We start from the raw sequence: 23,617 nt of genomic DNA, 5'->3' as shown, positions 1-23,617 counted from the left end.
CTATACTATGTCACAATGTAACTGGCTTTGCTTAAGCTATCCATATCCCTGTCTTGTGATTAGCAGTTACATTTGATATAGCCCATTGCATCATTCAGTACACACAAAGCAGGAGCAGTACATGTCTTTTATACATGAAGTTGCTTTAAGATTACTTTCAAAATTGAGACTGATTTCCAGCAAGTAGATTCACGTGCATTTGTCTGCATGTGATTGTGCATGTGCAAAGTAGATGCATAGGCAAATATATGAAGCTAGTCTGGGCTTATATGCAAATGCACATGGCTTTTGCCGATTCCTGTTGGGCTGTGTGTGCGTCCACACCTACAAATGCACTGACTTGGGTGGACACAAAATGAATATGGCTCTATACAATCTGACCTGTATATGGAATAGCAGGAATACACAGTCCAGAAGCCTTTTGTTTTTCCAGGGTATATGTAAATGTCCTGTCACTCCTATGTCACAAACATAACTTTACTGGTCTTAGTCATAAACTATTTTTAAAGAGTGTTTTGCCAGGAGGGAGCAGAAGTGGTTGGAAAGAACACAGAGCTTAAGAGACTGTTTCTTTGTGATCTGTTTTTTTAGTATCTAGCACAATGGGACTCGGGTTTCTGGCCCTACTGCAGTACACATAGTAAATATACTACTAAAGCACAATGGGAAATGCTATTGGAAAATCAGTGTGGGTTTTCCATGAAGCCTGCAGGAGTTAGGTGCCCAAGTCTAGTTGAATTAGGTGCCTTCTGTTAGGTGCCTCCTTCTTAGTCTAAGTACGCAGCAGTTAAACAGCAGCTGTTCAATACACTTCAAAGAATATACACGTGAGGGCCCCTTTAAAAATGCATCCGGGGGGGGGGGGGGGAATTGTTTTCTGTTATGTGGGTCAGATTGCCCTCAACTCTAGAAAGAGATTGGTGTATTATTTATATTACACTAATGCCTAAGGGCCCTATTGTGCCATGCACTTTATAGATATGTAGTGAGAGAGACAGTGCCTGCCTCAAAGAGCTTAAATCTAAATAGACAAGGGAACCAGGCATAGACATGTGAAATGACCTGGTCAGGGTCTTTCAGCAGTGTAGTGACAGAACTTGGATTAGAACTCAGACCTCCGGAGTCTCAGTTGAGTGCTCTAACCATTTGGCCACACTGCTTCCCAATATAATGCTATTTAATATGAAAGCTGGGATCTTTCTGAAACTTCTTGACTGTTCAGCTCTTCTATATTGTGGCAGAGGTAATTTAAACTAAACCCTTCTATTCAATTAGTGTTATCTAATGATTCCCTAGAAATGTTTGAGGATGACGAATTAATCATATTCTTTTGTTGAAAATATAACTTGTAAAATATAACTTTTGGTGACTTTTAGGATCTGTGTGCTGGGTGGGCCAACTAGAATTCAGTTGCTTTGGGGAAGGAGGGAATGTAGCTTATTTATAGTCACAGTTCTAGGGCAAAACCTGCCAGCTGTTTCGATCTTGACTTGAAAATTTCTACCCCATTGGTGGCCAGTTGCTGCTGCTTGTGGTAGTGCCCTGATGTACAAAGTACTTTCCAAATATACAAGAAGGGATGGCCCCTGCCCTGAGGAGTCACAGTTAATGACAAGTAAAGGGAAGTCAAGGAAGAGGAACAACAAAGGGATTTTTCTGTACAAATCATCTAGTCATTGTAGGCAGCATATTCATAGTGGGATTTTGAGAAAGAGATCTTAAAAGCTGAGGGGGCAGAGCCTTGTGGATAACTCAGGTGGGTCAGACCACACATAAGAAGTGGCATGGAAGAAAGGACAGAGGTGATGGCTCAAGAGACTGAGCAATGGCTGGATAAGGGTGAGAAGCTCAACAAGGGAGGGTGAGGGGAAGTTGCAGTAGATTAGAGACCCAGACCCCGGTTCAGATCCCCACTCGAGTCACAATCTAAGTTGTCCATATAAAATAAGAAGCCAGATCTGTGTGTGATTGATGATTTCTGCTCAAAGGAGACTCCAGACTGAAGTGCATTGATGGAGCTCTTGTGGGGAATTCTGTACATTCTGTGCTTGTGCTGAAGCAGAAAGGAGGATTTCCCCTCCCCCAACTATTTTCATAAGCACTGAATTTACATACTTTGTTTAAAAAAGAAAAACCCTTGCCCTCATTTTAAGAGGCAGACTGCATAGCTTTCTTGCTAGCTGAATTTTTAGCCAAAAATACACCCAGTCATAGCTGTATAAGGGCTTTATGGTGAGGACTGCTGTCTATTGAACAGCTGTTACCAAATTAATTCTCTGAGGACTGCAGGATCTGTGTGTCCAGCTTTTATCCACTCAGCAATTTAGTCTTCTATATGCCCCCTTGCTCAATAAATTTCTTTGCTGCAAAATTAATTTCTAATCTGCATTTTCAGGTATACAAATAAGTTATCTCCACCTGTCTTTATAAATGAGCTTTAAACCCTGTGACAATTTTCTGGCCATTTTTTCACATCTTACCCATAGATGCAGTTGCTGGGGTTATTTTTACATCAGGATTGGTTTACAAAAAGCCTGTTGTCACATAACATTTAAGCTGACTATTGACTGGGTGGAGGACAACATCCAGTATCGCTGCTATCAGAACAAAAGGAGGTGATCTGAATAGCACTAAGTGCAAGATGATTCATTCAAGGCTTTACATTGGACATCTTCATTGTGTGCTGCATGCAAGAGCAAAGGATAGTTTATATCCAATAACAGAGAGAAGACCATTAAACATTGACAGTGGTGCTTCCTGGCATCAAAGCTGTGTGTGCAAGGTCTCAGGTGGTTACAATATGCCTATCTGGTCACGGTGATCAGACTCCATCCTTTTATCCTCCTCTTGTTTTTGTATGCCGTGGGTTAATGAACAAACGGGGTCCAGTGGTGCCTGCTTGTAATGAATTTAGGTAGAGTGAAACCACGTCTACAGTGAAGTAGAAAATTCCTAATGGTTTCGGTGCCTTGCAGTGTGCAAACTGCAAGTCCAGTTACAATGAACCTCTCTGCTTATGGCAACTGTAACTGTTCTATGGAGGAAGATAACACTGCTGTAAACTGTGCTCCATTTGGGTTAGTATGGTGGGTGGGAGGGCTCTGGTGCATCTATAGGACTAGAAAACAGCTACTAATGAGGGGTGTTTTTGCACTGCAGTGACCTGACTAATAAAACACGTTGACAGACTTGTTCCTAAATGCTCTCAGGTATATGTTCTGTGAAACAAGCTTAGTGGCATTGCTTTGTGCCCTCCTTCAGTGCCATGCAAAGCGTTGTTTCTTGATGAGATTTGTAACGGGGTGTGTGTGTGTGTGTATGTTCCATCTCCACTTTGTTCTAGTTTCCACAGCTTCCCCGGGAGAGCGTGTTCCACTGTGGGGTCCTCTTCGAAGACTCTCTCTACTCGCCATTTAAGGGGCAGTTGGAGTTGCATGAGGATGTGAAGATTTACATTGAGGAGAACTATGAGCAGATCAACATCCCAGTTCCCCAGTTTGGGGGGAGTGACCCTGCAGATATAATCCACGATTTCCAGCGGGTGAGGAATTTCTGTAGGCAATGGTTTTTCGTTATTATAGTTAAAACGTAAGAGCTGCCATGCCAATGCTGACTAATCATCCACCAGAATCCTTCCCCTGACTGTGGGAAATAACAGGAGTTTAGAGGAAGGCACAGAAAGTTTTAATCACCTAATTGTGTAGTTCTAAAACATGCAGGAAACTTGTTCCTGATCATTGATGTTCCTAATCATCTGCTGGTAATCATGTTATGCCCTGAAGAATGAGAAGTGATATTGTTCCCACATATGACCTTATGTGAAATGTCCCAACCTGTTTGCCTCAATATCCTGAGCACTGAGTTCCACAGACTAATTTGGTGCTCAAAGTAATGTATTACCTGTCATATTTTTACTTTTGATGTTATGAGTTTGAGTGCATAACTCAGCTTTGGTTTCTGAGTGCACCTTTAAGACTTAAGTATAGCATCGAGACCATAGTCGTAAGAGCTGCATACTCTGGATTCTTGTTTAAGTGCCTCCCGGTTCTGTTGGCGTTCTAAGAACCCCCAATATTTCCATTGCTTTACCTGCTGAAGGTACTGTTACAACCACCATCTTTTCAGCTGAGTGTTACTGGGCAGGAATCCTTCAAGTCTGTTGGCATCAGTTCATAATTGACCAGAGATTTCTGTCAAGTGTTGGATTGCATAACCTCTTTCTTGAGGTTTAAGTGAGTTGCTTCTGCTTTACTCCCACCCCCAGCAGCACAGATAGCACATAACTGGACATTGAATCTGTATCTCACATAAGGCCGTGCATAGCCACTGCTGTTAAATGAGTCAGATGACTAGACTATACAGATGGGATCTCTTTAAATCCCATAAATTCAGTAATGATCCAGTTCACTATCCTCCCACATACAGTTATAAGGCTAACTCTTTGAAAGTGTTTGGTTCAGCGGTGCCCGCTTGAGTGTGTAGATCAAACCACAGTGCAGAGAGAGACCAAATAAAGAAGTGTTCTGTGGAGTAATGGGAGAAGTCAGGCTTAGGAATGCTCTGAGACCAATGAGTCCCTCTGATATTCATGTTTTTATGTAAGTACTGCTCAAATAGCTAATGCATCAGGTGGTACGGTACCTGCACAAGCAGTGATGTCAAATATCTGAAGTTTAATGACTTGGTGTAAACCCAGGCTGCTCACACACTCACCTGCATTCCACTAATGTGTGTAATAGCATAACGGACCACAAGGACATGCTGAGTTTTCTTCACAGAATTCCTAGTTTTGCAGGGTTCAAAATAACCTTTTTACAGTAACACATCCTCAATTCCCCTTTGCCATCCTTTCCTCGTATTGTATCTTCAGCTTCCTTCTGGTGACTGTTACAATGAGAGGGACTGTTGCCCTTCCTAAAACTCACATTGTTACTGTTTTCGTGGCTGAGCTATTGGCAGAGTGTTGCAAGTTTTGTTTTAATTCCCTTCTACCTAAATGGTGACTTAATCCAAGGAGCAGCTTCCTGAACAACTCAAGGGATAAAGGGACAGATCCTCAGCTGGTGTAAATCACTGTAGGACCATTGATGTTGTTAGAGCTTTGCTTTACAATAGCTTGAGGATCTGGTCCATAAGTGTCCAGAGGACCATAATGACATTGACATCTGTTTTTTTCTACACAACACTTATCTGAGGTTGTGTAGTCCGTAGTATCCTACTGCTACCCACCTCAACCCCCCTCTTCACCCACATATGCATGCACTTAAATTCTGCCTTAAGAAGGAATTGGAAAATTCTTTTCTGCCACATTGGTTTGCTGCACCTTTTGGTGAAGCTTTAAATAAATAGTAACTGCACATGGAGATAAGGCTCTTTTGATGGCATGAAAGATACAGTTTTAGTAAACCCCACAGGAGCTAGTGTTGCCTACCTGGGATACTTTAATATGTTTGTTGTATACCTGAGCCAAGCTTCTGTGCTCTTTATTGGTGAATGCTCAAGTGCATTGCTGAACAGGGGTAGATGTAAGCACGTTTAAAGTTACACATGTGCTTAAGGGCTTAATTGCTGGATGTTATGGAAGGGAAGAGTAGTAAGGAGTTGTCAGGGCTGTGGACAGATAAGATTCTATAGAGAGAGGCAAAAACTTAATGTCTATGTCATAACTATAAAGGGAAGGGTAACAGCTCTCCTGTGTACAGTACTATAAAATCCCTCCTGGCCAGAGACTCCAAAATCCTTTTACCTGTAAAGGGTTAAGAAGCTTAGGTAACCTGGCTGACACCTGACCCAAAGGACCAATAAGGGGACAAGATTCTTTCAAATCTTGGTGGGGGGGAAGGTTTTTGTTTGTGCTCTTTGTTTTGGGGGTTGTTCACTCTTGGGACTAAGAGGGACCAGACATCAATCCATGCTCTCCAAATCTTTCTGAACAAGTGTCTCGTATTTCAAACTTGTAAGTACAGCCAGGCAAGGCGTGATAGTTTTATCTTTGTTTTCTCAACTTGTAAATGTACCTTTTGCTAGGGTGTTTACCCCTGTTTGCTGTAACTTTGAACCTAAGGCTAGAGGGGGGTCCTCTGGGCTCTTTAAGTTTGATTACCCTGTAAAGTTATTTTCCATCCTGCTTTTACAGAGATGATTTTTACCTTTTTCTTTAATTAAAAGCCTTCTTTTTAAGAACCTGATTGATTTTCCTTGTTTTTAGATCCAAGGGGGTTGGATTTTGAAGTTTTCATGCAGCCCCCCACATCTGTACCCTAAAGTTCAGAGTGGGGAAGGAGCCTTGACAGTCTATTTTAAGTAACATTTTTCTAGATAACTTGAATCTGCGGCTTTGCCCCAAAGGGGATTATTGTGGTAAGTGGGTGGTTTTTTGTTTTTGTTTTTAAATAGTATCAATTTAGACTTTAATGGATCCTGTTGGTGGATGATGCCACTACTCCACCCCATTTTGTAGGATTTTATAATTTTTAGTTCACTCTCCCTTTGGACTAATCAGAAAGATCTCTCTGTTTTGGATCTAGGGATTGACTGCCTATCATGACATAGCCCTGGATAAATGCTATGTCATTGAACTGAACACCACTATTGTGATGCCACCTCGCAATCTCTGGGAATTGCTGGTTAATATGAAGGTATGTCTGGATGCTATTTTTTTTAATAGACTTCTGTTGAGATAACTCCTGTGCATCAATTAGAATTTTCCCTTGAAAAGAAACTGCTGTACCTGTGAAAACAGGCATCAGATATGAATATATTTTTGTGTACAGTTAAGGTTCCAGAGTTTAACTGAAACCTTATTTTTTTGCAGACAGTGTGGTAACTCAGGCATGTATAGATTTGTATAAGATTATTTTTATCCCCCCTACTTTGTATCTGTTAAGAGCAGAAAGGAAATGCTCTGATACCTTTTATAGATTATATAATTGTAGCAGGTTTCAAGGACCGTTTAGTTTGTTTCCCTGTTATATTCTCTTTTCACTAAATGTAACCAGTCCCAAGAGTAGAAAAAAACAGAAAAGATAAGCTTATGTATGTTGATAAGAGTCTAAGGAAAAGGAGGACCCAGGATTATTGACTGCATAACAAAACAATAGAGAAACAGAAAAGCTAATATTAAATCCTGTCAACGAAAATGCCAGTTTGTCCTTACTGATAGCTAAATTACAGAGGCAGTAACATACTTTTTCTCACACGGGATTAAAGGTCTGACGTTCAAGATGTGAGTGAAACTATATGCAAATCGGGTATCAGTGTGTAAATGTCTGTTTTAGCTGAATAATCAGTCATTTGCCTGGGTGAATGCTCGACTTGTATGTGCATTTGCACACGTGTATCTTTAAAATGATGCCCTACATGTGTTTTAAGTGTAGACCTAGTTTTGCCCAGCTTTAAACCCTTCCCTTTTGGGTGAGCACCTGTCTTGGTGACCTATTGGATTGATAAATGTTAGAACACCCCCTCCCTTCCAGGAAGCTCACTCTTTTTCAAAATCCTTACTGAGGGAACTGGATGGCTCAGGTTGGTCCTGGACCAGATGGCCTTTTACCTCTGGTCTGCTGATTTGAGTCCAGCCCAAGTCATCATTGACCAAAACTTGTTATCTGATGACTGTTTTGGATCTCTGTGAAACAAGTTTGGGGATCCCAGTCTGGTTCCTAGACTGATGTCTACATGAAAGTCAGTACAACAAAAAGGCACTAATTGGCTTCCTTACAGGATAGGCTAGGATTGAATGGGTAAAGAGATTAAATTATCATTCGATGTCCCCTGTGTTTGTCTCTCCAGGTCATTTTGTGTAGATTAAAAGAGAGAGAGAGAGAGAAATCTAAGAACCCTCATCTAGTTAGAGGAGGGGAACTGAAATGCCTGTGACAAAGCACCCCTGCAGTGATCAATATAGATGAGCCAGCAAAGAACCTGTCAGTCCAAGTGGTTCCATATTGAAAGCTTCAGAATAGCTGCATCTCCTGAGTTTCTATTTTTCCTACAGCGAGATGCTTAAAACTGTGTTTTTGTCTTTTCTCTTATAAGCAGCCCTTTGAAAAGAAATGGGTAACAATGTCATTACCTCATAATTAAGTCCTGGGATTGAGGAACAATGGTGCTCAATTGTTTTTTAGCTCCCACAAATAACAATCTAAAGACTGAAGAAACTAGATTGACTGTCTCTTTCCCACACATTGGGGACAAGAGGAATTCTGCTCTCCATCCTTGTATACTAACGTGATAGTTGTGCCGGTAATTGAACTCGTCATGCAGTCTCTTTCTCTTCCTCTAATGCAGATGGATCAATAACCTAACTTTTATAGAACTGTGGTGTTAGCATATAAGAACTTCCACTAATTGACTGATACTGCAGTATTGCAAGAGAGTTTTATTGATCCAGTAAACTGTGCCAGTCCAGCAGCACAGCACTGTGTTAAGATGGCCTGTTTCCCATTCATTCTCTAAGGACATAACCAGTTTTTTGGCCAGTGGTAATTAAAGGCCTAGGGTCTGAAAACTCGCTATCACTGCTTGATTTTTTTCTGACCACATTTAAATTGGCCTCTATCAGGTTTGTAGAAGTAAGGGTTGATGGTGAGCAGAGGATTTGTTAAGAAGAGTTAATGTAGACTGGATGAAGGACTTAAGTGAAAGGTCACCATGAATGAAAAATGAATCTTCAAATAAAGGCACAGCTAACTTTGAGTCTGTGTTCTAAAGCTCCCAAGCAAATTTTCCTCCGGATCCCTTTTATTGCCAATATAGCTCTGACGCAAATATCTGATCATTCCTCAATATGATATCACGGCTGTCTCTAAAAATATATACAAACACATGTATGATTTTTCTCTATGACTGTTGTGAAGAAAAATTGATAGATGCTAGGTGGAACCTTCTCCTTTCTAGGAGTTTGAAGGTCTACCATTATACTGCAAAGTGCAATTTATAAAGATGGTGTGTATGGGGTGAGCTGTCAGAAATGATTTGAAATGGTCACTATCTAAAGCCATCAGACCTGGAAATAGATACAGTAATCTTGGATATTCTAAAGAAATCAATAAGTGGGAAGAAATATTGAAGGCCAATCAAGCTTTTGAGGTGTGCTCAGTGTCTGAGCAGTGTTTCTTTTTGACCTTTAAAATGAATTTAAAATATGGGCCTTCATCTAGATTGAGGCTTGGGGGCAATTATGCCCCCAATTTTGCTTGAATAATAGCTTAAGATTCTGTATCCTAATATTTTAATGATACCAGTATTTATCATAACGCCCCTCCTGCCCCAACACATGTTTGTTTATAGCCTTCCGTTCATTTTGCACTGCTGATCCTTGTGTATATCCCAAACCATCTGGTTTCTGATGCTTTTGGTCAGTTTCCCAGTGGGAACAACTATTGGATGGATGGGATGTATAAAATCCCAGCAAATGGAGCTTCAGACCTTAAATATTTTGATACATCGATTTAAAAAAAGAGAGCTCTTTCTGATGAGCTATGAGGAGGCAGTTCTGTTTGTTTTCCTGAAAGGGGGTGTAGCTTTATTATATCCTTTCATATGGGTTTGTTGTTTGTTTTATTATAATAGATAATAGATGTATAGCTTTGCATTAGGGTATTTTTGGCAGTAATGCAAGGAACATATATGCTACATGCTGTATGAGCTAAATCAGGTTAGCATACATCCGTTTGTGACCTTTAGCTTAGATAAGTGACCCGCCAATTGCACTTAAGAGGTCCACCACAAAGAATATGGAAATAACCACCAGCAGCCTGGTTCAGGCGAGAAATAACAGATGTGAGAATGAGCTAATTGTCGTTAATACGTATGAATATGCCATTTTATGGATTAAGTGCCCCCCAATATTATGTGGGTGAGGAAATGAAGTTTGGACATGGAAGGGGGGCACAGAGTGCTCATGCTCTATAAGAGGGGCAAGCCACCATGTTGAGTTGTTTTAGGTTAAGTTTTCTTGGGTTTTTCTGTAGCTTTCTAGCTCTTTCACTCCTCCTGAGTTTTTCATCTTCCACTTGAGAATTGAGGAACCTGGACTATCAGACTCTTTTGGCATGCCAGAGACGAGGTTGGTCCTTTTGTCTCTTTCCACCAGGTTATCAAGGAAGGATGTGACTATGTTAATCTTGGAAGTTTATATAATAAATAATACCACATACCTCTAGAACAATACTATTTCCTTTTTCGTTCTGGTTGATTTGTTTTCCATTTGATTACTATTCCATTTATGTCAGTAAAAGTCTTTAAGGCTGTATTTTGTTCTCAGTGTCCTTGCAATACATACTGAGGGTCCTTGCAAAACTCTGTTCTGGGACAAGATCTGATCAGATCAGTTGGCGAGCCCATTATCTTTATTAGATAAACAATAATATTAATCCACTAAAAACCAGGCAGCAGGAACTCAGATTGGATATCAAATTGATTTTATTTAATTTTTGGAAAAAAATGTAATTTCAGAAAGGAACGTACCTGCCTCAGACGTACATAATCCAAGAGGAGATGATCGTTACAGAGCATGTCAATGACATGGAGCAGCTTGGCTCCTTTATCTACCGCCTGTGCAACGGCAAAGAGACTTACAGGCTGAAGCGGAGGACTGCTAGGAGACGTAAGATCCTTGTGGTGCTTGATTGTATTAATCCTGTTTTCCACTGATTCACAACTGCTGACAGTAGCGATTGACTCATGGTGATGAGAGGTACAGACTCTTTGGGAATAGCCGCAAGCTTTTCAAAACTTTCCCACCGTTGCAAACACCAGTGCAGCTCCATCCCTATGAGTGACATTGGAAGCTCCAGTGTAATTGTGTACTGGCTGCTGCAGGAATTTTTACCAGTGTGTGTATTAGCCTAATAGAAAGGTTGATAAAATGCCTGTAAGAGCCAGCTGTCCATTTACATGAGAGCTTCTGGGACTGAACTCGTGTTAGCAATGCAGGGAAATTTTTCAAAAATATCCCTCATATACACACCCACTTCAGTGGTAGCTATTGAGAGCAGATAAAATCTGCAAATAGACTTTAATTGAGCCCTACCGTGGGATTTACACCTCTAATAAAATAGTGAGACTGAAGAAGTGGTGAATAGGGAGCACTAGGCATTGTCTATGTTGGGATTTATTCCAGAATAGGTATTCCTGATAAAACTATTCCACTTTGGAAATGGTTTTAAGCTAATTTGGAATAAGGCATACTGATCACAGAATATACGCATCTGCACACCAAATTAATCAGGAATAGTTAATCTGCTTTAAAGTCACACCGACCTTGTTCTGGATTTATTTTCAGGTGTAGAGAAGCCATTAAACTATTTTAGTCCCTAAGGCGATGTGAAGAAATTCATCTGTGAGTGCCTTGTATTCAAAGCTAATGTAGCCACAAAAGCTTTTTAACCCAGCATTTTTAACGTACTCACTATCCAAAGTCTTTATTCTCCTACAATGTAATATATGTTAGATTGATTGGATCAGATTAGATTTTTGACAGGCAGGGAAAGAGGAGGGTTGCAAGCCTTTTAGCATGTTGGTTAGAATCTCCATAGCTGGAGGCTCCATTTATCCCAGGGAGTCTCAGCTTGGTTCTTCCCGCACCTACCCGTTAAAATATTTATCCTATATCTTCTTTTGGAAAAAAATATACTCCTCACTTCCTGCTTCCTTTCTCTATTAACCTACTGCACCAACAAGGGTAAATGGGTTCTGTGATGATACTATGATTCTAGAAATGCTGATAGGTATAGATACAAAAATAGGTAATCATGTGCTTTGTTGCAGCAGTGTGGAATAGCTGCCATGCAAAGCTATAATGGAAAATAGCTTCTGCAGTGCAGAAAACGGTTAAGGTATTAGGGATGCTGGAGTGTGCAATATTTGTTTTCTGAAGAGATACAGACTTACTCCATGACAGTTGAATAAACGGAAACTTAAACTGGGGTGGCAAGTATTTAAGCACCCATTTGCTTCATTGGGTACCCTGTTGTACTGTCTCTTGAGTCATACTATCTCTTGATTTTTGAGCTAATATTAAGAAGCTGTACACCGAAACCAACTTTTCTACACTACTCCCTATTACTTTCCCCAGCTAGAAACTGGGTAGTAAGGGCTTCACTCTGGTGCAGGGATTAAACTGATAAGAACAGATTTAAAATTTTATTAGAAAATGTTTACAAATAGATGATACAGAGTGTTGAAACTTCAGTTATTAGTCATCGGGGGTAACATACAGAGTATAGGGGGATGTTAATATTTTAATGTTGGATAGCACAGAACACATACAGTCTGCAATATCCCCAATGGGGGGGGGTGTAAGGTGGATGAATGAAGGTACAGTCAGCAAGCAGTGAGGTACATCACTCATACAGGAATTACAGGCAATCATAGGTATAAATAAGCGGGCCGGGTAATGAGGATAAGATAACCCTCATATGGTGGAGTTCAGTTTGGTTCAGTGGGTTCAGGGTTTGGGGATAAGGTCCAACAGAGGAAGTCTTCAGGTCTCTTCCTCATTGTGGGTGCGCAAAGTCACACCGGCTCACTCTCGGTATTGGTGGTGGCCGGTGATGTGCTCTGTATAGATGTCTCGGGACCACCAGATAGTGTCCGAGACCATTAGACGTCGCATGAGCCTCACTACACTTGACCAGAGCTCCAAGGAGCTGAGAAGCAATTCCACGCACTTGGTTCTCATTGCAGGATTGTGGACTGGATATTACATTGTTTTCCGGGGGAAGTGAATTTGCATGGCTTTCCTTTTTGCTATACAGTTATATTTCAGCATGCTAGAGTTGTTTGCATCTCATCTGATTTTTTTTTTTTCCATGCCCCATCCCAGACACACCTACATAATGCAACCATCCTAACTTGGCTTTTGTTTTTGGTCTCTTTTAGGTATCAATCGACGTGAGGCTGGAAACTGTAATCACATTCGCCACTTTGAAAACACTTTTGTGGTTGAAACTGTTATCTGCAAAAAGTCATGAAGCAGCTCTTCAAACGTAACCCTCCTCTGCTTTGCTTGCACAAACGGATCCTCTCCTTAGAAGTGATCATCTGTCTTACTTTTTTACTCTCCCCTGCTTGGGCAGCACTAACTTCTCCGATCCCTTGTGATTATACATTGGACTCTATTGTCTCTGTACTGTATGTACTACTTACTTGGGACTCTTCGTTGGGCTTAAATTTACACAGTAAACCAAAATGCAACTCAGAATAGACTCAGCCATTTGTGAACACAGCAGGACAGGAATCCCATCATGGAGGATACATGCTCTGGGAAGTGTGGGGATGGAAATGAAGGGTAAGAATAGCATGCAGTGTAGAAATGTTTCATCTGCTGGAATCAGTGGGTGGTTTCATGCAGACATAATGGTGGCACAGAAAAGCCAAAGTAAAATAATGCCATTGAAGGGGGGTTACCATTTGGATGTAGTAACTAGCAGAACGCTGTTAGATGCAGTAAGAATACAGGTCTGAGGTTTGCAAATGCTGCATCTAGGGAAGTTCTGCACATAGAGAATTTCTGCCAAACTAAGTAATAACTCTTAGTGTAAATTCTTGTTCCAAGTCATCCAGTGAGCGTGCCTGCTAAGAGCCTATTTCACAAACAACAAATGAAGCCTTTACACACTCCTTGTGCACATTGCTCTGAAATTATCTCACAGTGTACTTTTCTGAGCAAGGACTATCTGATTCTGTACCCATTGACCATTCTGTGCCCCGCAGCTGATCTGCAGGTGGGGGTAGGGTGGGGAGTGGGAGGGTGGATTCTGGAAGGAGTCAAAGGCAAAAAAGTGTGACTAAATTGAATAGAGACTGATTCAAGCTTCATTGCTTCATGACCACAAAGAAGTGAATGGAACACAAGTGTATATTTATATCCCAGCACAAATAATAGGCCCAGCTTTGGGTAACTTTTGATAGCACATTGATATTTTCACCAGGAGGACACTGTTCTTCAGCATTTAGCCCAACATATTGAGCGCAAACATTTATCTTTTTATACTGGGCGGACAGGCCTTCACTTTCCACATATTTTCCTGAAGTAAATAAAGGGGCAGAGCCTCAACTGGTGTAAATTGTCATCGCTCCATTGCAGTCCTTTAAATCAATGGAACTATGAAACTTTACACCGGTTAAGAATCTGCCCCATACAGTTCTAACTACTGCAATCCATATTTTAAAAAAAAAGATTCCATACTTATTTTCTATCTGAATATCTCCACTGGTCTCACATTATCAGAGGCTTGTGGTCCTATCCCATTTCACATATCCCTTCTCTGTCTGACAGTCTGAGCTATGGGGTACTCCCCTTCTCCCTGGGGCCTGGAGGCAGACCAGCTAATTGGTTGTATGCTAGGGGCAAGGAACAGCCCTTCATTGGAATTCGGCAGAGTTCTCTGCCTCCATTTTTATGCAAGTGGTATGTTAAGGGGGTCTGCTTCTTTGGGGACTTTGAAGATCTTAATGTAATAGTTAAGCAGCTTTTTCATTTTTTTTTTTTTTTTAACATTCATTTTCCTTACTTTAACCTGCCAGGATCTTTAATGTGTCCCTGGCCCATCGTGCAAGCGCAAGCAGTGACCCCAGCTTCAGAGCTTGTAGAGGTAGCAGCATCAGTGTGAACAGTCTGTGTTTTTTGAGAGAGTTCTCTTGTATAGTGTGAAACAGTCCTCCTTTTGTAGCATCACAAGCACTTACGTGGGCTATTTTTATGCCAATAAGTATTGTCTAGCCATAGTACAATCTTGCAGAACTAACTGGCATGTTAAAAGAGACCACTCAACACCCATATAGTTTTTTTTAAAAATGCTGAACTACAGATGTGATGGAATCCTTGTATAGACATTGAAACAAGACCAAGATTTGGTTGATCAATATAGTGCATAGAAATAGTGTGAACTGAACTGCATGTCTATTGATCAGCAAAAAAAAAAAAAAAGAAAAGTATTTTTCACTTTGCTCCATAACTATAGTTAAAATTAAGTAGGCCCTTGAAACGCAGGCAGTTTTTTGTTTTTGCTTGTGTGAATGGAGTTAATTTCAAATTGGCACAGTCTTTTTAATTGGTTTCCAGCAAATCTGGACTTGTTCCCCATCTGTTGAAATGAGCTTAATGTTTTAGAAAGAGGAAAGATAAAGTAAAAGCAAGTACAATCATTAACTCAGCAGAACCAAAAAAAAAGAGATGTTTTGTGATAGACAACTTTAAAGTAGTAATGCTGTGAATTAATTATATGAAACCAAAAGCAGAAGTTTTAGGCAAGCATGCAGCACAACGGTAATTTGTCTGTCCTGAGATATTGAGGGTTATTTTTTATATAAACCTATATAAAGAAATTGTTAAATTTTAACCTGTCAGAATGCAGATTTTTTTTTTAGACTTACTCTAATGTTTAAGTTTATGGAAAATGAAAAGTCCTGTACAATTCACACAGCTTAGTAAGGTATGTTTCCCCCAACACCAGTAGGGTATGTGCTTTATGTATAATTAGATTTTTCAAAACACAAAATTCTCTCTTTTGTCCTAACTCTACTTTGCAAAGTGGATCACTAATGTATATTGGGAGTGGGGGAGGGAAATGAGCAAATATCAGTTTGCTTGATGCAAATACAGCAAACTGGTAAATTTAAGCCCTGCATTTATTTTTGCTTTTAGGAATCTCAGCCAACCTGCACTCAGGTGGAAATATAAACTTTTTTCCCTTTTCCTTCTGATTCTGCATGTTTTAACTGGTCATTAAATATGCTAACTATGTGCAATCCATGAACTTAAGAACAAGGCCTTAGTTCTTTAGCGTGAACTAAAGTAATCACAGTTCATAGGATCAAAACAGCAGTTGTCTAGTAACAAAACTTAAAATGCTTTGTATATTTTGTCTGTTAGAGAAATCTGACCTGTTAATAAAATCTTTTACCTCTGATTTCTTAGTTGTTTCTTTATTTAAAGGGTCGGGTTTTTCTGTAACACGGTTGTTTGAGAGGCACCAGATTGTTAGCTGCGGAAACTGAAACCACCTGTTTTGTCCCAGTACAGATCAAGCACAGACAGCAGCAGTGGAAGCTGCTATACCAGTGTGCCATCATCCTTGGTTTGGAGGGATCACCTCTAGGGATGACTGAGAAATGCAGTCACCAGTGGGGTAGGAGCGAAGGTAGGAGCTCAGTTGGCTCTGTCTGACATTTAGGGAGTACCTGACCAAGGATGACAAAGGGTAGCCCAGAAGAGGGGGAGAGAAGAGAAGCTGAATATCCTGGAGTAGCAATCAATTATGTCTCCCTGATATTCTGGCCCAGCCTTAGGGGCTACTCTAACTTGTGCCAGCTGGGGATAGCTAGAACAGAACATTACTCTAGCTCACTTTCCCATCTCCAGCTCCTGGAGGTGCAAGGTGAGTGGCATAGAACTTGGTTGTGCTGGCTCTGTGTACACCTGCTGGGGACTTCTCCATACCATGGGCGGCGAGTTCTATGGGCCCATGGTGCCTGGGCACCAGGAATATTCCTGGCCCGGGGCCCGGCTTCAGCAACGTTTGAGGCCAGGACTCTTTCGGCCCCGCCTGCCACCCCCCGGGCACTCCCCCCATGTGTCCCCCATGTGATTTAAAACTGCCCGGGACCCCCACCCACCACTGGCAGCGCAGCAGAGCTGAGCGGCTTCCTGCCTGCTTGCTCCACGTGGCTGCCACCCCTCCCTGCAGCCGTGGGCGTGGTGGGTCTGTATCCTGCTCCAAGCGCCCCTGCGGCCAATAGGAAGCTGGGGGGCAGTGCCTGGGGGTAGCAGCACATGGAGGAACCCCGGCCCGCCCTGCTTAGGAGCCCCCCAGGTAAACACCGCACCCCACCACCCCCTCCCAGAGTCTGCACCCCCTCCCCTTACTACACCCGCCTCCTGCCCCCAAACTCTGTCCCAGAGCTTGCACCCCTTAGCTCCTACCGCACTGCCTGCCCCAGCCTGGAGCCTGCACCCAGCACCCCCTTCCATCCCAAAACTCCCTCCCAGATCCTGCACCGCCACTCCTTCCCACACACCCCCTCCTACCCCCAAACTCCCTCCCAGAGCCTGCACCCCTCACCCCCTCCTACACCCCTGCCCCAGCTCAGAGCCTACATCCAAACTCCATTCCAGAGCCTGCACCCCTTCCCGTCCCCAAACTCTCTCCCAGAGCCTGCACCCATCACCCCCTCTGGTCAATTTTTGAAGTACTGTAGTTGATTTTTTTTATTCTCTTCCATTTAGATTCTTTTACTGTGCTCCTCACCAGGCTATTCACCACAACTATGAGAGTTCAGTAAAAAAGATGCATCTTGTAACAACTGCAGTCTCCAAAACTGCTGCTCTTCATGACTGACCATGACCAGACATCATCAAAAGCTAAAATGTTATACTTTTACAAAGTTGACTTTCTGGCATTTCTCTGGATGAAGCTTTCTACTGCATTCCTTTGCAGTCAGACGACAGGAAATTCCTGTGGTTCTGAAAAAGAGAACTATTAGTGGAAGTTGAAGTCTGGGCTGTGCATTCTAATGAGAGATTTTACGGCAAATATCAGTTTATTGCCGTAAGGTGAATATTGACTGAGGAGAAGCGGAGGTCAATATTTATCTCTGGGGACAATACATCTCAATATTGACCAAAATAAGAAATCCGTATGTTCTAATTGTTTTCATATCATCTGGAAGTCTCTCCATTTTGGCCATTACTTTCTTAAATCTTATGCCTGGCAGAATAACATTTGAAGGATAAAGGAAGAAATTTTGGAAAATCCTATTACAATGGACTTTTAATGAGTCTGTCAAGAATATGTGAGAGTATATAATTCACAAGACAACTACTTTAACAAATTCAACCAATCATTTTGCTCAAAGAATATCAGCAAGCAAATCCCAATGTCTGAATTTATTCCACAAATGCATTTTTGAATTTAGTTCTCAGTACAAGTTAGGAATGTTGCAAATTTGAATTGTGTTGCTTAGTTGCAATTGGTCAGATGAGTTACATGGTTGCACAGGGTGAGCGTCAATATTCACTCTCATCCGAACATTTGTGTCTGCGAAATGGACCAGAAAACAAACACAGAAGGGTAGAGCGAACATGGCCAAAGGGAATGATCAGATGAATATCCATAGACTTTTAAACAGCTTTGAGTTGTCCCTCTGTGGTCTGGAAGCAGAGATTTTCCCAGGTTCATAACTTTGTGGACATGGTCTGTGCCACTTTCCATACAGGGCAGGGGAAGAGGTGCTCCATTGCTTGAGCCTAAGACCTGTAGGGCCCTGCACAGGATTGCTCCCATCTCATGAAACCATCAAATGTATTTATGGGGAACCCCCTCTTCCCACCAAGTGGTGAGTGGAAAGGTAGGGGAAATCCAGTTGCGGGGAGTCCTGCGGAGCCTGGGAAGGAAAAATCAATTTGATGAGGAGGCTGCCAGGAGAGAGAGAATCAATTTCCAGGGGACTGAGCAGACATGCACAGTGTGGGGGCAGGGAGTCACAGAGGATGGATTGAGTGAGCATTTGGAGGTAGAAAAGGATGGGTTGAGTGGGGACCAGAATATGAATTGATGGGCCTGGAAGGATGGAAGATATGGCGAAGGCCAGAGAAGGGCGGGCGGGGGGGTGGGGGATGTGATTGGAGGTAGTGGTTTGAGATGGAGTAGAGCAGTGGTTCTCAAACTTTTGTACTGGTGACCCCTTTCACACAGCAAGTCTATGAGTATGACCCCCCCCCCTTATAAATTAAAAACTTTTTTTTATATTTAACACTATTATAAATGCTGGAGATGAAGTGGGGTTTGGGGTGGAGGTTGACAGCTAGTGACCCCCCATGTAATAATCTCATGACTCCCTGAGGCATCTTGACCCCCACTTTGAGAACCCCTGGAGTAGAGCATCTGTTGAATGGTTGAGCTGGGGGGCAGGCAAAGAATGTAGGCCAAATCTAGAGGGTGGATTGGAGGCTGAGGTGGAGGACAGGGTAGGGGGTTGCCTCAGGCAGAACTTGATTGGAGGATCTGAGGAGCCTGAGAATTATTCAGATGGATGGGAGGAGGGAACTGAATGATGGGCATAGAGCTGGGACTGGGAAGACTAGAGGGAAAGAAGATGCATTGGAGAGTTGAAGACAAGCTAGATTGTGTACATGTGGCAGGGGGGAAGTGAGTGGAGAGGTTTGTGGAGAAAACAATGGATTTGAGGACAAAATTAGTTGGGGCAGAAGACTGCTGAGGTTGAAAGGACAGAGAATGGATGGAGGACAAGAGGTGGATGGATTGGAGCTGGGGGTCCTGAATGGCCTGGTAGGATTGGAGTTAGGTTAGTGGGGGGAAGGAGAAGGCAAGAGACAGATGAGTGGTAAGGGCAGAAAGTAAGAGATTATGGAAGATAGAGGGGAGAGAAAATATAGGTAGAGAGCAGGACAGACGATGGACCATGGGGCATTGAAAGGCATGAAGTGAAAAGAATGGGGCAGATGGGGTAAGGGGAATTTGGGAAAATGGTGTACTCTGGACTGGGGTCCATGTGTTAAGAGAGCTGGGGGTGATGAAGGCTGTTCTGTGAGAGAGGGAAGGGAAAGAAGCAGGACAGAAAAATGGGAAGGGAGCAAAGAAAAGAGATTTACAAAGCAAATGTAGTGTTACAGTTTGGGTGCCTTAACTGAGCATTTCCCTACCATAACATGTTTTGTTTTAAATGTTACCTTACTCGAGTTTGGGGATCACTAGCATCACTATAATGTGTTACTCACACATGTTCAACCTTAACTCCAGTTTAGAATAGCTGCTTATCTGGGAATGTAAGCAGATGAACGGTAACACACAGGGATTTTGATTGGAGTTACACAGTGGTTATACAGGGAAGCTATCAATGTACATTCCAGAAGCTTTCCCAAAGTGAAAAGTCAGTTGTGGCCAGAGTAGCTTCTTGGGAAATGAGGTCCTAGACTGATCTGTTGAGCATCTGAAATGGTCAAGTAGTTGCTTGGAGGCTCCATTGTCACCCCCAAGGGAATGAATAATAGATCTCACCAAGGGTTTGGACTGTTACTTGAAGGGCGGCTTCTCCAGTTTTTGGGAGGGGGTGAGGGTTGGAACTTCAAAGGCAATTAGGGTTGTGGCTGCCCCCTGCCCCCAACTGTTGGAACATTCCAATACTGCCATCCAAGTGGTACGGCCCAACTGCCTCCAACTCCATTCCGTTACTGTGATGGATAGGAGCTCCCTCTGGCCGTCCCTAGGAGCAGCCACAGCCATTCCCACTTCTCGCTGCTCCCTCCTGAGGATTCCTGCAGCATTTCTAGCCGATTGCTGGTTGCTTGTCAGTTCCCCATGCAAAGCCCCTTTTCCCCTTTGGGGCTGTCTTGCAGGCTATCCTCAGCCAGCTACACTTGGCAGCAACTTCACCTTAGCAGGAACTAGCTGGAGAAGTGTGTCTGCATCACCCTGTGCAGGCTCATGCAGGCTTGATGCTTTTGGACCCCCACCCCATTAAGCTCCCAACCTGTGCTGTGGGGTATTAATGTGTGGTCCTTGCAGAGCTAAGAAAAGCTTCTTTGAACCAGTCTTCCTCTGAGCCTGGGTGTCTAGCATGGGTGTGGGGGGGGAGGGCATTTTCTTGGGGGCAGTGATCCCATCTGGCAGAGTGAGCCAGGGCCTAGTGAAGCCTATATCCAGCTTGACAAGGATAGGTTGAAGATCTGGACTCAGCTGGGATTTATCTCCAAGACAACCCTGTCGACCTGCCAATGTCATCCTGACACCTGCCTCACTGAGGACAAATATACAACTGGAAACGCTTGCTGCCATGCTTTCAATCTCCACAGCTAACACCACAAATTGGCCTGGATCAGCATTTTAACCTTTCACCTGCTAAGGGAACTGACAGTTGGAGACAATGTCAGTTGGACTGTACCCCCCTTCCCCCTCCCCCCCCCACGGGAATGTGCAGGTGCTGGAGGGCATATGGAGAGGAGGTGGTACAGCCCTCCAAACCTACACTCAACATTAAGGGTCCTTGGGGTGGACTAAAGCCCTTAGAAAGTTCACTCCGTTTTTTTGTTTTTTTTTTTTTCATTTTTTCATTTGGCACCAGTTCCCAGAGCAGTGCTGTCGCTGAGATGAGCACGTCTGGATGACTGAAACTGTCCATTACGCAGTGCTGTGAGTTGGTTGCCTTTAAACTCCATGGGCCATCTTGAGTCTCATCTGATCCAAGGAAGAGCATCCTTCCTCAGAGACATTTCAATTGCAGGCTGCCAAGAAGACTGTGCTCCAAAATTGACCAAACTCTGTTTCTTGGATTCAACTTCTAGCAAAGAATTCTCCTTTGGCCTCTCTCTTTCTGAAGTAGATGAGCATAAACTAGCCAACCAACAAAACAAAATATTTTATGTTGACTCCAGCCTTCCTCACACCCAGGGTTGTGCTTGTGCTTACTTTGTTCCTGTAGGAAATCTCACACACCTTACTCTCCAAGAGTGAGAATCCCGGGGTAATGGTATCTCTAAAATAAGGGAAACAACTCCCCTCCCTTCCATTTGGGGGCTCTGCCCTGTGAGGGAGTGTGATGTGTCACAGATATCATGTATTGCCTTGTGTTTATCCTGACTGGGGACATGCTGCTATGCTTACAACTTCTATGGCTAACAACACAGGTTGGCCTTGATCAGCACTTCAACCTTTAACTCAATAAGGGAACTGACCGGTGGAGGCAGTTGGGCCGTTCCACTCACCACTGGAATGGGTATGTGTGTGTGGAGTGGGCATGGTGCAGCCATCTCACTTCAGGCTTTCCTGACAGAAGGCTTGGGACCTGAGAGCGGGAGTCCCGTGAGGATATTGTCCTGAAAGAAACAGTTACATGGGTAAATAGTTTTCCCTTGTCCATTTAAATATGGATGTGCTGATGCAACATAACTTTAATTTGGTGTGTCCTGAATATACTTAAGTGTATCTTCATTTAGTGATTTCTTAGAACATTCAGGCTTGGTTCCCTATTGTGGTAAATAGCCCCTGGCTACTTTTAGATTCTAACTCAATTCTACTTTTTAATTTTTGTCTTTGCCTGATGGAAACTGCTTTATCTGAACTAACAGCAGGAACATGGAAAAGGATAGGAAGCAAATCTACCATGATTGCTTTTGAAGCATTCAACAGGCCAATTTAAACACTTCAAATAAGGGTTAATATGGTCACAGCTAAAACCCAATTTGTTTTACCTTTGATTAATAGATCCATCAGACTACATGTTGCAATAAGAATTGGAGATTGTCACTTTCCCCTGCAGTGCAATGCAAAGTGAGTTTAAAGCTTTGGTTTAAGTTTTGCACTGCAACTAGTATCAGCTTAAAAACTCCAACTTGGTTTGAAAGCCTTTCTGTAGAGCTGCAAAATTAGATAAGTGTTCAACAAGTTTAATGTTAAGACAAAGAAACTTCAGCAGTGTCTCTGTTAAAATGTGAGCTCATAGTGTTTTATTAAGGTCCTTCACTGGTATATTCTATAAATCCTGTCCAGTTCAATACTGATTTAGATTTCATTAACTCTAGTATGTGGTCTCCAATGTCACAGGTTCCACTGCAATATCTCTTTTGATTGTCTAGACATTTATAAAGCACCCAATTACCATCATATAGAAGTGCTACTCAATTCTAAAGAATTTGCATATGAAAAAGGCCTTAATTATGTCAGAAGTCTGATGTACAATGATATCATTGTAGCATTTCTCCATGTATTGGCATGTTTGTTTCCCCCAATTTTGCCATCTGTTTTCAGGGTGAAGGATGTGGGTCCTTCAGGCAGTTTGAAGAATGAACATTTATTGTGTGGCAAATAATTAACCTGTGAAATTGCTGTCCTAATACACATGTGAAAATTGAGTAGTCTGTGATGTTTTACGTTATGAAATTGAAAATCATTCTTCTCTGGAAGTATATAGGACCCATTCAGTTGAAGAGATTATGTAGTGGTGAACTGCAAGACAATTCCCATCATCAGATTTAATATTATCCACTCTACATGAGACACGAATCACCATCTGATATGCCACATCAATGTAAAACTAGTGAAATCCTGTTCTCCACACTATATCTACATTTTGCACATTGAGAGGTCTGAACTGTTCCAATTCATTTCAATGGTTCTGAAGCATAATTATGATATTTTAAATGTCAGTATTGTTAACTATTTCCCTGCTGATCAAAACTCCCAAGAAATAAGAGGGCCAATCATATTCTGAAGATCTATACAAGGTACTGTGAGAAGCATCTCATTTTAGTGGCATGAGTATACAGAGTTAGTGGTATTCTCCCAAGCACTGCCTGCAAACCCATCTTTTTCCCTTTGGACTCCTGTTAGAAATTATACTGATCTATGTGCTGTTTGTGGTGATGGCCTTGATGCCCCAATTGAAATAATGAGTACTTACAATGGGGACTGCTAGGCAGAAGTAAGTTTATCCCCCCTGCTGAGCAGAAAGAGGAGAGAATTGGATGGACACTCAAATGTTTCCATGGATGGTACTGAGACATAACTTGTTGAATTCTTCTCAGCTATTTCACTGGACCCAATTACAGATTGGGCCGAAGGGTCACACTTGTGGTCAAAGCTGTATGTCACCTCTT

General features: G+C 42.3%; 1 protein-coding gene across 1 annotated transcript in view; it reads left to right on the top strand.

Annotated features, from left to right (window-relative positions):
• Positions 1–15,917, top strand: part of ITM2C (integral membrane protein 2C) — a 51,185-nt gene extending 35,268 nt beyond the window's left edge. The window contains exons 3-6 of the mRNA XM_034782010.1: positions 3,344–3,541; positions 6,528–6,638; positions 10,459–10,609; positions 12,886–15,917. Coding sequence (XP_034637901.1) covers positions 3,344–3,541; positions 6,528–6,638; positions 10,459–10,609; positions 12,886–12,977 — 552 coding nt within the window. The 3' untranslated portion in view covers positions 12,978–15,917. The remainder of the gene's footprint in view (positions 1–3,343; positions 3,542–6,527; positions 6,639–10,458; positions 10,610–12,885) is intronic.
• The last annotated feature ends 7,700 nt before the right edge of the window (positions 15,918–23,617 follow it).

The sequence above is a fragment of the Trachemys scripta genome, chromosome 9, assembly GCF_013100865.1.
Source record: "Trachemys scripta elegans isolate TJP31775 chromosome 9, CAS_Tse_1.0, whole genome shotgun sequence".
Lineage (NCBI taxonomy): Eukaryota > Metazoa > Chordata > Testudines > Emydidae > Trachemys > Trachemys scripta.
This window is presented reverse-complemented; position numbering and strand designations above follow the sequence as displayed.